Here is a 13065-nt window from a genome sequence, read left to right as displayed (position 1 = left end):
TAAGCACAAGTACCATGAGTAATATTGCCCTATTATTAATTAGTAGCTAACACTTATTCTGTTCGGTATTCTGACTTTTCTCTAATAAAAATACACCTGTATGACATTCATGTGGAGGCAGGTGGTAAGAGCGAGCCATTTATTAACAGCCCAAATCAGCAGACAAACTTGTGGTTAAAAAAGGTGCAGGGGTCAAACAGGCAACCCCAACATAGAATAACCAAGAAAGACTCAACCACCCAGAAACATGCAAAGGAACAGCAAAACCTCATAAAACTAGGTGGTGCATGAGCTGGAATAAGTAGACAAAGGTAAATAAGGGTTAACAGGAAACAGGTGAGTTCAATAAACAGATGAGCGAGATCATGTCTGCAACGGACTGGATTGTGGATTTGTGGTGGCTCCTGGATTGGTGGTGGATTTGGATGTGACACTACATAAGAAAAACAGTGATTTGATCTAAGAAAAGTCTATCAAAGCACATCCAACAAACTCCTAACCAGTTAGGGAACACTCACACTTTGAAAAAAAATGGTGAAATGTTAAAAAAGCAATAAATAAATAAATAACATGAAATTTAACTCTGGTGCATGTATAGATCTTTGCATTATCACCAGTATGATCAATTCAAATGGGCGATAGGAGTATGTCTTATCCAGCTCCCTGGTTCAGTATATCATGTACAGGAGTTGGGGCACTGGTAAGGACCCTGGCTCATTACACTTTGGGACACCTAGAACTGAATTTCCGGTGACATGACTATGTACTCGCGTTGTAAAATGTCACCAAAAATGAAAAATATTAAAGTTTTATATGTCTTATAAATTTGTTAGCTTAATCACACGCGGATCATAGGCAAGCTAAGTGGATAAAAAATCATTAAAGTCTTAAAAGTCCTTAGACTCAAACAAACCGTATATAGAAAGTCAAATAAAGTTAAAAATCACTAACGTAATTAATCATTTGAGAGCTCCGACAACAATACCAAGCTAATTACCGTACATTTGTAGCCGGAAGTTGGCTGAAAGTTCATCCCCTATTTTTTTCGAGCTTCGGAGAACATGATGTCACTTCCAGTAAGGGAACATAATGAGCATCGGTGATCCCTGGATTTTGGGGTGCATTGTGGGATTTTTTTAGGCAGCAAACGTTCCAGTGCACTGGAAGGATTCTGCAATTGAGGCAACCGGCGGCTGTGGCTCAGGTGGTAGAGCGGGTTGTCCAATAATCGTAGGGTTGGCGGTTCGATTCCTGGCCCACATGACTCCACATGCCGAAGTGTCCTTGGGCGAGACACTGAACACTGAAGTTATGGCAGCTCTGCTACCATTGGTGTGTGTGAATGAGACACAGTGTAAAGCGCTTTGGATAAAAGTTCTATATAAGTGCGCCATTTACAACCCTTAAAATGGCCGACCCTCTGATCAGTGGCCTGGCTACTGAACTAAGGAGCTGATTGAGACACAGAGTAGGTATTAATAGTATGTCAGGTAATCATGCTCTAAGGACCCTTTCAGATTTCATTAAACACTTCGATGAGACACATTCAAATAAATTACCTAGGTCATATCAACATGAATACAAACTTTTGAGCATGCTGAGATAAACGTATATGTTGTTGTTGCCAGTTTTATATAGGTAAATCTTGTTTTGTAGATAAATAAGTTTTGTTACCCAGTATCTAAGAGGCTTGCAAACTTTTGCCAGCAAATCTATCATCAGTAAACTTCAGTAGGTTTTAATAGTACATTTTTAAGGTCAGAATTGTTTGAACAGAATCTCTGCCATATAAAGATTATTGTTAAAAAAGGATTGTTTGAACAGAAAGTTTCATGCATTATTCTGAAGAATCATTCTGACTCAAGCAGAGTGTAAGTGTTAACCGGAGCTACAGTACAGGCTGATGATGATTCATTTGTGGCATGAAGTGATGTCCAATTATGTCAAGATTGTCTGCAGACTTGTTTTTCTCTCACTACGTGTGTGAACTTAGTCATACTGACACCTTAAAGTGACTCACACAATGTGTTTGCCACTGAAGCCAATTCACACGCTTTTTTAACACATGCTCTGGTTAAACATCATCTAACATTATGACATGAGTTTCTCACATTTAATATCCAGCCATTATCGGTAGATAATCTGTAGCCTGGGCATTTGGGAAAAACAGATTTTGGGTCTGGGTTTTTATTGGTTGGGTTTTTTTTTTTTGTTTTTTTTTGTACTTGCTCGGCAGACAAGTACGTTCACCAACCAGAGAAAGAAAAACCAACCCTACTCCAAAACCTAACACACTTCACAGTGGTAGGAAACACGTCCCAATCCCACCACCTGCTGCACTACACACAATGGCTGAGGTGTGACAAAATCGACAAATGAAACTGGGAGAAATAAAGTTCATCACAAAGCCTTTTTAAACAGTCCCCTCTAAAACTATTGGAACAGCAAGGCCAATTTATTCTTTGTGCTATACACCAAAGACATTTGGGTTTGAGATCAAAAGATGGATAGGAGATGAGCATTTAGGATTTCAGCTGTTATTTCCTGGTATTTACATCTAGATGTGTTAAACAACATATCGACTTAATATGTTGTTCATGTGATATGTTTTGGATCATTGTCATGCTGCATGATAAAGTTCCTCCTGATTAATTTGGATGCATTTCTCTGGAAATTGGCAAAAAAAAAAAAATGTTCCTGTAAACTTCTGAATTCATTCTGCTGCTACCATCATGAGTTACATCATCAATAAAGATTAGTGAGAATTTTCCAGAAGCAGCCATGCATGCCCAAGCCATGACAGTACCTACACCATGTTTCACAGATGAGCTTGTATGTTTTAGACCATGAGCAGATCCTTTCTTTTTCCACACTTTGGCCTTTCCGTCACTTTGGTAGAGGTTATTGTTTCCAGAACTTTTGTGGTTCATCTCTATTTTTCTTTGCGAATTCCAATCTGGCTTTCCGATCCTTACTGCTGATGAGTGGTTTGCATCTTGTGGTATGGCCTCTATATTTCTGCTCTCAAAGTCTTCTTCGAACGGTGGATTGTGATACCTTCACCCCTGCCCTGTGGAGGTTCTTGGTGATATCACTGACTGTTGTTTTGGGATTTTTCTTCACAGCTCTCACAATGTTTCTGTCATCAACTGTTGTTGTTTTCCTTGGCTGACCCATTCGGTGTCTGTTGTTCAGTTTTTTCTTTCTTTTTCTGGACATTCCAAATTGTTGTATTGCCTCTGCACAATGTTTGTGCAATGCGTGATTGATTTTCTCTCTTTTCTCAGCTTCCAAATGGTTTGCTTTTCTCCCATAGACAGCTCTCTGATCTTCATGTTGGACTATCCTTTTTAACAACAAATGCAGTCTTCACAAGTGAAACTGAAGGCTAAATCCAAGAGTAGATGTTCAGAGCTATTTTATTTATTTTATTGTTTGAACAGTCAATCTAACAGGACACACCTGAGTAACAAGAAACACCTGTCAGTCACATGTTCCAATATTTTACTTTCTTCTCATATCTTTTCAAACTCATAATCATCTTTTGATCTCAAACTCAAATGTCTTCAATCTACAGCAAAAACAAATGAACAACAAAAACAAATGAAAGATTCAAATAATATCTTTTACGTGAAATGCAAGGACAGAACACCATAGCTCATAGCCGAAACATTGGCCGCAACTTGCTGACGTTTTTGTCGAAAGTGCAAACATGGGTGTGCATGCTACATGGACTGCTTTTTTTTTTTTTCAGGACCAAGCTTCACTCTTACATTTAACATCCATGAAATTTCAAATTCAAAAAAATAAAAACAAGAAGCTGAATTTGCTGATTGCTGATCTCAGTTCTACCTGAAAAGACCCTGCCACTTAAGTAAACACAACAAAAAGCACAAGATCGACCTCAAATGCAGTACTGTACATAATCTTAAAATGATCCCAGTAGGCTTGCTTGCTAGATTGAAACTTGAAGAGAAAAATTATGAAGGATAAAATACTTGACATGAAGGACATCATAATTTCGAATAGTGAATTTACAAACGATAAGGACTGCTCACTTTGCAGAAAAATGGAAAAGAAATAAGCTGAAATAGGCTTTCAAATGTAGACACTGAACAGTTATAACAGTATTGGTACTCAAGGCCAGTTTAGAGCGATAACAGGCTATAGAAAGCAAGTGGGCCCTCAGAAGGCATTAGCATTAGCTATGCTGTTCCCGATGGCACTGGGTACAGCTTCATTGGGAATAAGACCTGACATTTTTTTCTACTTGCCTCATATGTACCACAGCTTGTTGAACCAAGAAGCTGGCCTTGTCGCTTTTAATTTGCAAGCTATCTGTGCTCTTGCGGTACGATGGCGAGTCTCTCATTTCGGCCCCAATTAACCCTCATGTTCTGGTCACTACTTAGAAATAGATGTGTCAGTGACCTGGGCTGAATGTCAAAATGGCCTAAACATAATCTCCGTAGTTTAAATATGGCTTTTAAAATGTTTTTTTTCTTTTTTCATGTCCTTAACAGAAACTGAAGCAAGCATATGAACTTCCATGATGGAAAAAAAAATACCATTGTTTCTGTAAAATACAAGTGTAGGCGTGAGGTGGAGAACGCAAGGGCAAATAAAGTATGTTTTGGTTATTTTGATAGGTTGTGTTTCTGTTATTTATTTATTTATTTTTGTTAATTGTTATGATGAAAAAAGGGAAAGTGCTGATTCTTCTATAGTGCGTTTACATGTTTCACAATTGTATGTATATTCCCAATAAATATATCTATACAAAAAAAAAAATACATATATGTATATAGAAGGTGCACTATGTATTTTTTTTTTTTCTTACCAGAAAGCTCAACAGGTTGAAACTAGAGGTCTGTATATGGAAATTATTGCAGACTTGTACAAATAGCAGAAAATATTGTTGGCAGAATTTAATATCTATGTGAGCAGGATTTTAAAAAACAGTCCTGCATACATCTCTAGTTGAGACCAAGTATGAACTCAAGTGATGTAGCTGAGGTTGAGGAACTGTCAGAGCCAGAACTTACACACCAGGCTGACCATGCTGCCATTTCTAATGTATGTCTGTTTCTAGTGTTTCTGTGGTAGGGTTTAATATTAAATAAAAATGTAAAAATAAATAAATAAATAAAAACTTAGGGTTTAAATCCGAATACAGATTATGGATATTTGTAGCTCTAAAACATATACATATACGGAGAGTCATTGCATAACACCTCTAATAGAGGATATAAATGCACAAACTATAGAACTGGAATGGGAAACAGTTGTGGAAGTACCCAGTCACCAGACAAAGTGAGCTAACAATGACAGGAAGCTGCGACCAAACAACGATAGACTGTGATGCAAAATATGATGGATCAACAGGGACAGAATCAGGGCGGACGTGACAGTTCTACGTTTAGTAGAAATTTTAAGTGTGCCTTCTAGCACAAATCGGAAAATTCCTCATCAGCAGCTCGTGAGCTGTGCAACACCAAACGAATGTAACAGCAAAAGGAACGTGACTGCAGCTACACGTGGTTCATTCCAGTGACAGCATGACAGCATCTCCCTGGTTTCTTGCTATAGAATATCAGATTGTGTTTTCTTTATCCTGTGCACTAGTTAATGACCTGGACTAATATTTAATCTTATTTGTTTCTGTTACAGATTAGCATTTTGGAAAGACAAATATTTGACTTTCTTGGTTACCAGTGGGCGCCGATCCTCACGAACTTCATCCACATCATCACAGTGATTCTGGGCCTGTTTGGGACGGTGCAGTTCAGGCCGCGATACGTCACTGGGGTGAGTTTAGACATTGTAGAGACGTTAATATTCTTACTAAACCAAAACAGCGGTCAGTAACAAGAACGATATAGATTTTACCTCTTATAAAGAATCACTGATTATCTTTTTTTAATTATTCCATCCATCACTCTGTCCAAAAAGTCTTATTCAGCACCGTTAAATGCTAAAACCTTGTTATTATCGTAATGAGAATTAGTTGTTTAATAATAATGAACTTGTTGGACCCTATGTTCTTACGAATTGGGGTTTTTCAAGGGTTCTTTAAGGGTTCAATTAAGGGTTCTTAGCTTCCTAAAGGGTTCTACTTGAAATCCTTTCTGATAAGGAAACACTCTGTTGTAGAAACTTTTCTCCAAAGACGGACAGCCAAAGAACCCTTCAGAAAAAAAGGTTAAATTATTTTTTAAAGTATATTTTCAATATCAAACGCTGTACTCTCAGAATGTATCTCGCCCTTTTGAGAAAAAAAAAAAAAAAAAAACAGCTCTATTTCTGCTCTATTTTCATTAGCGTGTCCTCCATATCTGTGTTCAGCTATGAAGCTGCTGATATGGTGACTGTATCCGATGGCACATCACTGAGCACAATCATTCATTTTCAGCAGGATGAGAATCAAAGTCCTGATAATGTGCGATGTGTGATGTCTGGCTGAAATTAAGCCCCTTGTTATGACAGCATGTCAGTAAAATGAGGTATAACGGTCGTTTAAAACCCAAGCGTTTTTTTTTTTTCCCAGCCTGTGTACTGCTGCGAGATATCGATGTTCTGAAGGACAAGGTTATCATACTCAGGCTCTGTCAGCTTACTAATATAAAACAGATTTCTTTTTCTGCCTCCAGCCTCAGTTCAGAAGCATCCTGACTGGGGGGTTGTGTGATCATAAACTAGCATGTCTGGTAGGTATTTTGTGATAAGGAAATCTGAAATAGTTTTACTGTTATTGGGTTTGGGAATCAATGTCATATCATGCTCTATCCAATATCTCAGAGACCTCTTTCGTTTTTTTCTCCACACAGGAGACTGTAAAAAGTTATTGCATTCAATTTTTTTTTTTACAACAATTATCAGCTGACCCTGAATTTAAAAATGAACAGTAAATGTAACTAGATCTTCGGTAGCAGGTAACTAGATAGGTTACATTAAGTAGCCATTTTAATTACATGTAGCTCTTTGTGTCAGAACAATATTGTGGTTTCTCTGCAAGTAATTGTCATGGTATTAACGAGACACCTATGTATATAATATACTATCCGCTAGCTTCAAAAAATCTGTTAAACAAGATGGAACTTGGAACGTAATAGCCATTTCTCCAGAATTTAAACTGTAACCCCGTAAGTGAAAAACAATCACAAGTAACTTACTTTAAATACATATTACAAATTGCTGTTTTTTGGGGTTTTTTTTTAACATTACATTTGAACATAACTCCCCAGCTAACAAGGAATGTTATCAGAATATCAGAAAACCTTTTAACAACAAAAAAAAAATAACATTCCTGCAACGCTCTGAAAACCTCAGGAGGCAATGAGTTCTGGCTTCACAAGAACCTTTCAGAGTTAGTTAAAACTCACATTGTAGAAACCGTGTGTTGACCTTCCTTCAACATTTACATTACATTTATATTTATTCACTTAGCAGACGCTTTTATTCAAAGCGACTTACAAATGAGAAAAACTGAAAGTAATGTCATTTGAACATTTATAGACCTTACCTTCTATAAAAAAATTTTTTTTTTTTTCTTTCAAAACTCCTAACACATTGTTCATTTCTAGGAATTGTAAGAACCATTCAGAAAACTTTCTGCTACTTTAAAATGATTAGATCTGTTAGGTCTGTGGTTCCCATCTCCTGTCTCCAATTACAGTGAAATTTGACAGAATGTGCTGCATTTCTGACTCACCCATAATCACAAAAAAAAAAAAAAAAAAACCTCTGAGATTGGTGAGATTGTCATATTTTCTATTTTCTAGTTCTGAAAATCACAGACTTCTATGTATGTATGACAACCAGAAGTAAAGTTTTAGCATTTTAAAGTCTGGTTAGTCCCAAATGTGAACAAAGAGAAGAAATTGCATTTAAGGATTCATTTCCCATTTCCCATTGAAAGACACGAACACAATGATTATATAAAAGCAGTCGCTGTTTATTGATTTAATTTGCATTAAATTAAAAATTACAATGAAAACTATGTCAATCTTGTATAGCTTTATAAAATAAAGCCTTTATAAAATGGCTTAGAACTACAGTTAGCTTTAGGACAGCAATTGCCATGAACAATTCTGCACTCAAGTATCCTGGTTATGAATTTCCTGGTTACACAATTATGCTTTTTGATTATGTAGTACACAGTTATAGAAGGGAATTATTTATAATCACACTATAGGGTGTCACCCAGATGAGGATGGCTTCCATTTTGAGTCTGGTTCCTCTCAAGGTTTCTTCCTCATGTCGTCTCAGGGAGTTTTTCTTTGCCACCTTTGTCTCTGGCTTGCTCATTGGGGATAAATTTACGAATTTAAGATTTCTATCATGAATTTATTATTCCATTATGAAGTACTTTAATAAGAGTCCATAATAACTCTGATGTCATCTCTAATGTCATTTTGGTGAAATATATTTATTATTTCTTAAAGTTAAGATGTCCGAGTATAAGCGGAAAACCCCAGTTTTAATCAAAACCCAATTTTTCATCCTCTTTGATACTGTAGAATTCATCTACAGTAACATCTAAAAGATTTTCCCAGACTGCCACAAATATTACAAAATCATGTAAAACATAGCAATTAAAAAAAATACAAACGTACCAGTTGAAAGGTCGAGCTAACGGATTTCTACATTGTTTGACAAATTTCTGGTGCAATCCTCCTATTAAAGGAAAGACAATAAATTTAAATATTAAACACAGAATAAAACGATTGAGGTTGTTGTGATGTTTTCAGTGATTCTGTGCTAATTTGTTGGTTCTATATTTTCGTTATTGCCGTGAGACGCTAGCAGTTGTGTTGCTCAGACGTCACAGCGTAACATTTCTAGCACAGGTGTTTAACAGGAGAAAAAAATTCAGCTTCTCCTGATAACCATCAGGTTTCTCTTCTCTGGTTGCTCCTTAACACAAAAGAGCAAGCTTTTCTTTTTCTTTTTCTTTTCTTTTTTTTTTTTACTAATCATTTCCTAGTGATATTCGACATCATATTAATGAAAAATTCAGTGTAGGTGTAGTGGAGATATTGGTGCCTTTGCTACATGCTATTGTTTCGGAATGGAAGGCAGCTATACAACGCAGTTGCACTGAGTTATGGCAGGGATTCGGCTCAGCTAGTAAGCGAACTACGAGATGACGAGAGCAATGGTGTTGGCGAGAAAGTTGAAGCTTTGGAAGCTGATCTGTTTGAGCCGAGTGCACAGAAGAAGCGTGAGAGCTGGGCAGACTACAGGACGACCTAAGCTCTGCTGCATCGCTCTCTTTAGGCAGAGATGAGTCTAGGGTCGGACGACTAAAAAAGTCCACTTTCATTACAAAATAAATGTATGCGATAATATGCACATTTGTTAAGGGTGGATTTCCCCTTTAAATCTTAGTTTAAAATTTCCCAACCCAAATTATTCAATGCCTGGATGGTACGATTATCATAATTGAATTTTTCATCCCTGTTCCACTCCTAGTCCTGACAGCAACTCAGAGTTGAAAGAGATAAAAACGATTTTTTTGTTCAGCCTGTACCTTTATCACTCTGAGTTTGAAATATAAACAGACTGCATGAAAAACTATCCAGAACCTCACGACCTTCTCCATCTGAACCTCCTTCATGTGAATGTGAAATTCACTGTTCTAATTGAAGTCAATGGTTCAGCTCAGCTTTTCTCCCATCTTAAGATCCGTGGGAAGCTCTTTATTATCTGTCCCTGTGTGAAAGCTGCAGCTTCGATATGTTAACTGTGTTTGGTTTTGATATGGAGTCATGTCACACCCTCTAGCCTCGGTATTGTAGACCCCTAGTGCGATGTGTAAATGAGAAAACTCTTTTCAGCACCTGAGACTTTTCCAAGGCCATCGTCGATAAAATCCCAGCTTAGTCTGGTGCATTATGGCACTATAAAGCTATGCGGCATCCATCTTAGTCATGTTCTCAAGGTTTGCTGGGATTGATTTGCTGTTACTGCGCTTTCTTGACGCCGCTGGTTTCTAATTCTCTTAACGTCTTTTTTTGCACTGAGTCAAATTGACTTGTTCCTTTTGAGGCTTTCACACAACAGTTGTATTGGGAAGAAAACACCTCCGACATGTGCCAGTCTCGAAAACAGCACTCTTGCACTCTGAGTGGTTTGAATCAAACCAGCATTGATATTTTCTTGCTTGTTGTGTGCTAAAATGATTGCTAAGATTCTGGTCCAGATTTGCAAAGATGTTGGCTCACAGGTAACTCAAATTGATTTTTACCTATCTGTCTACTTACTTTTCATTTCAGACACATCAGCTACATATGATTTGATCTAAAGAGTACACCCGGCTTAACACTATAGCCAATACTCACGAGAAGTGCAAAAAAATGTCACTCCAAGTTAAGTATGTTGCTATTCTAAAAGATTTACTCAGCACTTTCAGAATTGTCATTTCTCTCCTCATGGACACTGTGTTTTAACAGCCTCAGAATCTATCTATCTATCTATTTATTTATTTATTTATTTATTTATTTATTTACGCCATCCTTGCTCTGGTGATGATTTTGCAATCACGTTTGACGCATTGTCTCTGATTCATATCGTGACGTTTTGAAAGCTTCAGCACGCACAGCAGAGAACACATGTGCCGAACACACTCCTACACAGCCTCTCGGGTTTAGCCGGCAAAAGCAGATCTCAGATCTGTGGAGGACGGGTTTGAGGTGCATGGTGTCCTACTCATGCTTTTGCGAACCAGTGAATCACTTATATATATATATATATATATATATATATATATATATAATATATATTATTATTATTATATATATATTATATATATATATATATATATATATATATATATATATATAATATACTAGGTTTATCTAACTTGTTAACGTTCCAGGTTTGATCTTAAGCCTTATTTGGACTGGATTTGAGTGAGGTAATATCCCTGGGATTTTAGTCATGGCGAATCCATCATGTGAGTAATTTTTACAGACGGCTCGCGTTTGTTACGATTATGCCATATTTTACCTTCTATAAAAAGATCTGTAGAACTAACCCCGGGCAATGTACTATATCCCATTCGAATTGACGTAGTGGTAAAAATTCCTTTATATCCTTTAGTAAAAGAGAATTTGTAGTTTTTCTTTTGTATACAGACACTCCAGGAAGTGTTTTTTTCTTCTTCTTCCTACAAACAGAAAACAAAGTATTGGACGAGTTTAAAAACGCAGAACAATAAACTGTAAAACTGTAGATGTCGTTTAGAAAAGGGTGGGGGGGGGGGGGTGGTATGTTACATAAATCTTAGTGAGTTCCTAGCACAGGTTTATCCTGCATCATGTAACGGCAGTCTAAACTATTTCTAACTCCACCATTTCCTTAGGGTGGTTGCTCGCAGTGGATGCGTGACACAGAGAACTTTTATATATAATATACTGTACTTTCCGTTTGTCACGAAGCAAAATAAGTCAAATGTCAAGCATAAGAATTAAGTTACTTGCGCATAAGTAAGTTTTGAAATACAACATAATTCTAATAAATACGGTAAACATGATGACTAGGGAGAATACGGTCAGAAGACTGATTGGGACTTCTTCACTTCAGTTCTATATTCAAAAATGAACGGTTATTCAAATTAGATATCTAATGTTACATAAAGGGGGGTTGTTGTTATATAATAGAGAGGCATATATTCTAAATAGCATTTTATTATACAATCAAACAAAGCATATAAAGTAATCAATAAATATTATGAGCATACATAAAATTATCAGTCCATAAGGGATTTTTTTTTGTATTTGTTGTGGCCAAAAATGCTTGATTTTGCTGCGGCATTTTTTAAAGAGTTTTTTGTGCTTTTCATGAATTTGCGAAATTGCAATTGCACGAAATAGTTTTGCATGCTCTTTTGCAGTGGTATTTGTTGGTAAATGAGACCTTAGAGCTGTACTCACATGAATCGAAGAGGACTTTGGCTGAATGTGCATTGTGATGATGTCACATGACTCGTATAGACCTAACTCTGCGGAAAATCTGAGGTCATTTTGAAAAAATCGAAAGCTCCTCCGAATAATTGCGGAATTTGCTTGATTGTGTGGTCATTTATGCTACCGCAAAATCTTATAAATGTTAAAATATTCCAGCTACACCAAATCCTTCTATGGGCCTAACAGGTCATGTGATCTGCTAAAGATCAAGTGCAACTTGCACAGCAACAAGCCCTACAAGTGCTTATAATAAAGGTCAGAACAATCATAGTAATAAAAAGAGATGTACTGTATGTAGGATATATGGAATTCTTAGTGTGATAACCATGCTTACATTGTGAAGACACAGCCATGTCTGTGATTTAGTGGCTTGTGAATTGATCGTAATCACTACAGACGTCCTCCGGCAACATTGTATCTTATCATGAAATCTTATCATGAACTCTTATCATGTCCAAGTGGTATGTTTATTGTGTTTGTGCTTCTTTTTTTCCCCCAGTATGCAGTCTGGCTGGTGCTCTGGGTCACCTGGAACGTCTTTGTCATCTGCTTCTACCTGGAAGTGGGTGACCTTTCCAAGGTAATGGATCTTTCCTTGGTTTGTAATACAGGACTGAAATTTATTTCCAGGTGTAGATGTGTTTTTTAGATAGGACAGAACAATCTTGCAGGTTGTTTTGCAGGTGTGCTTTCGTCACATATCTCATAAGCTGTTAGCTGTAACGTCTTTGAATCTTCGAAAGATGTACAGCAGACAAGGTCAATGCCGAGAGCAAAATCCTGTCTGCTGACAGCAACTGTGCTGAAGCACTCACTCACTGGTTTATTGTAGCCTTTCTTCTATATTGCTTTCATATACATGCAAATATGTAAGAAACGACATTGCTTTTTCTCGATTTTCTTCTCCTCTGCTTTCATTTGAAAAGATAAATCATTCCGTAATCGCTCATACGCTCACATATGTAGAAAACGAGCATGATTAAAATGTCAGAATGTCAAATAATGTGCCCAATTAAATGGCAAACCAGGCATGTAAGTTGATTTTCGGATCCATCAAGCACTCCACGTACTACATTTTCATTTTAGAAGTAGTGAC

The 13065-nt window shown here is 36.9% G+C and overlaps 1 protein-coding gene across 1 annotated transcript in view; it reads left to right on the top strand.

Moving 5' to 3' along the window:
* The window catches only part of nkain2 (sodium/potassium transporting ATPase interacting 2), a 200082-nt gene that overhangs the window by 73620 nt on the left and 113397 nt on the right, over window positions 1–13065 (top strand). The window contains exons 2-3 of the mRNA XM_053614333.1: window positions 5671–5808; window positions 12469–12549. Coding sequence (XP_053470308.1) covers window positions 5671–5808; window positions 12469–12549 — 219 coding nt within the window. The remainder of the gene's footprint in view (window positions 1–5670; window positions 5809–12468; window positions 12550–13065) is intronic.

This window comes from Ictalurus furcatus, chromosome 25 (genome assembly GCF_023375685.1).
Source record: "Ictalurus furcatus strain D&B chromosome 25, Billie_1.0, whole genome shotgun sequence".
Classification (NCBI taxonomy): domain Eukaryota; kingdom Metazoa; phylum Chordata; class Actinopteri; order Siluriformes; family Ictaluridae; genus Ictalurus; species Ictalurus furcatus.
Note: the sequence above shows the minus strand (reverse complement) of the source record. Positions and strands in the feature narration are given on the sequence as shown.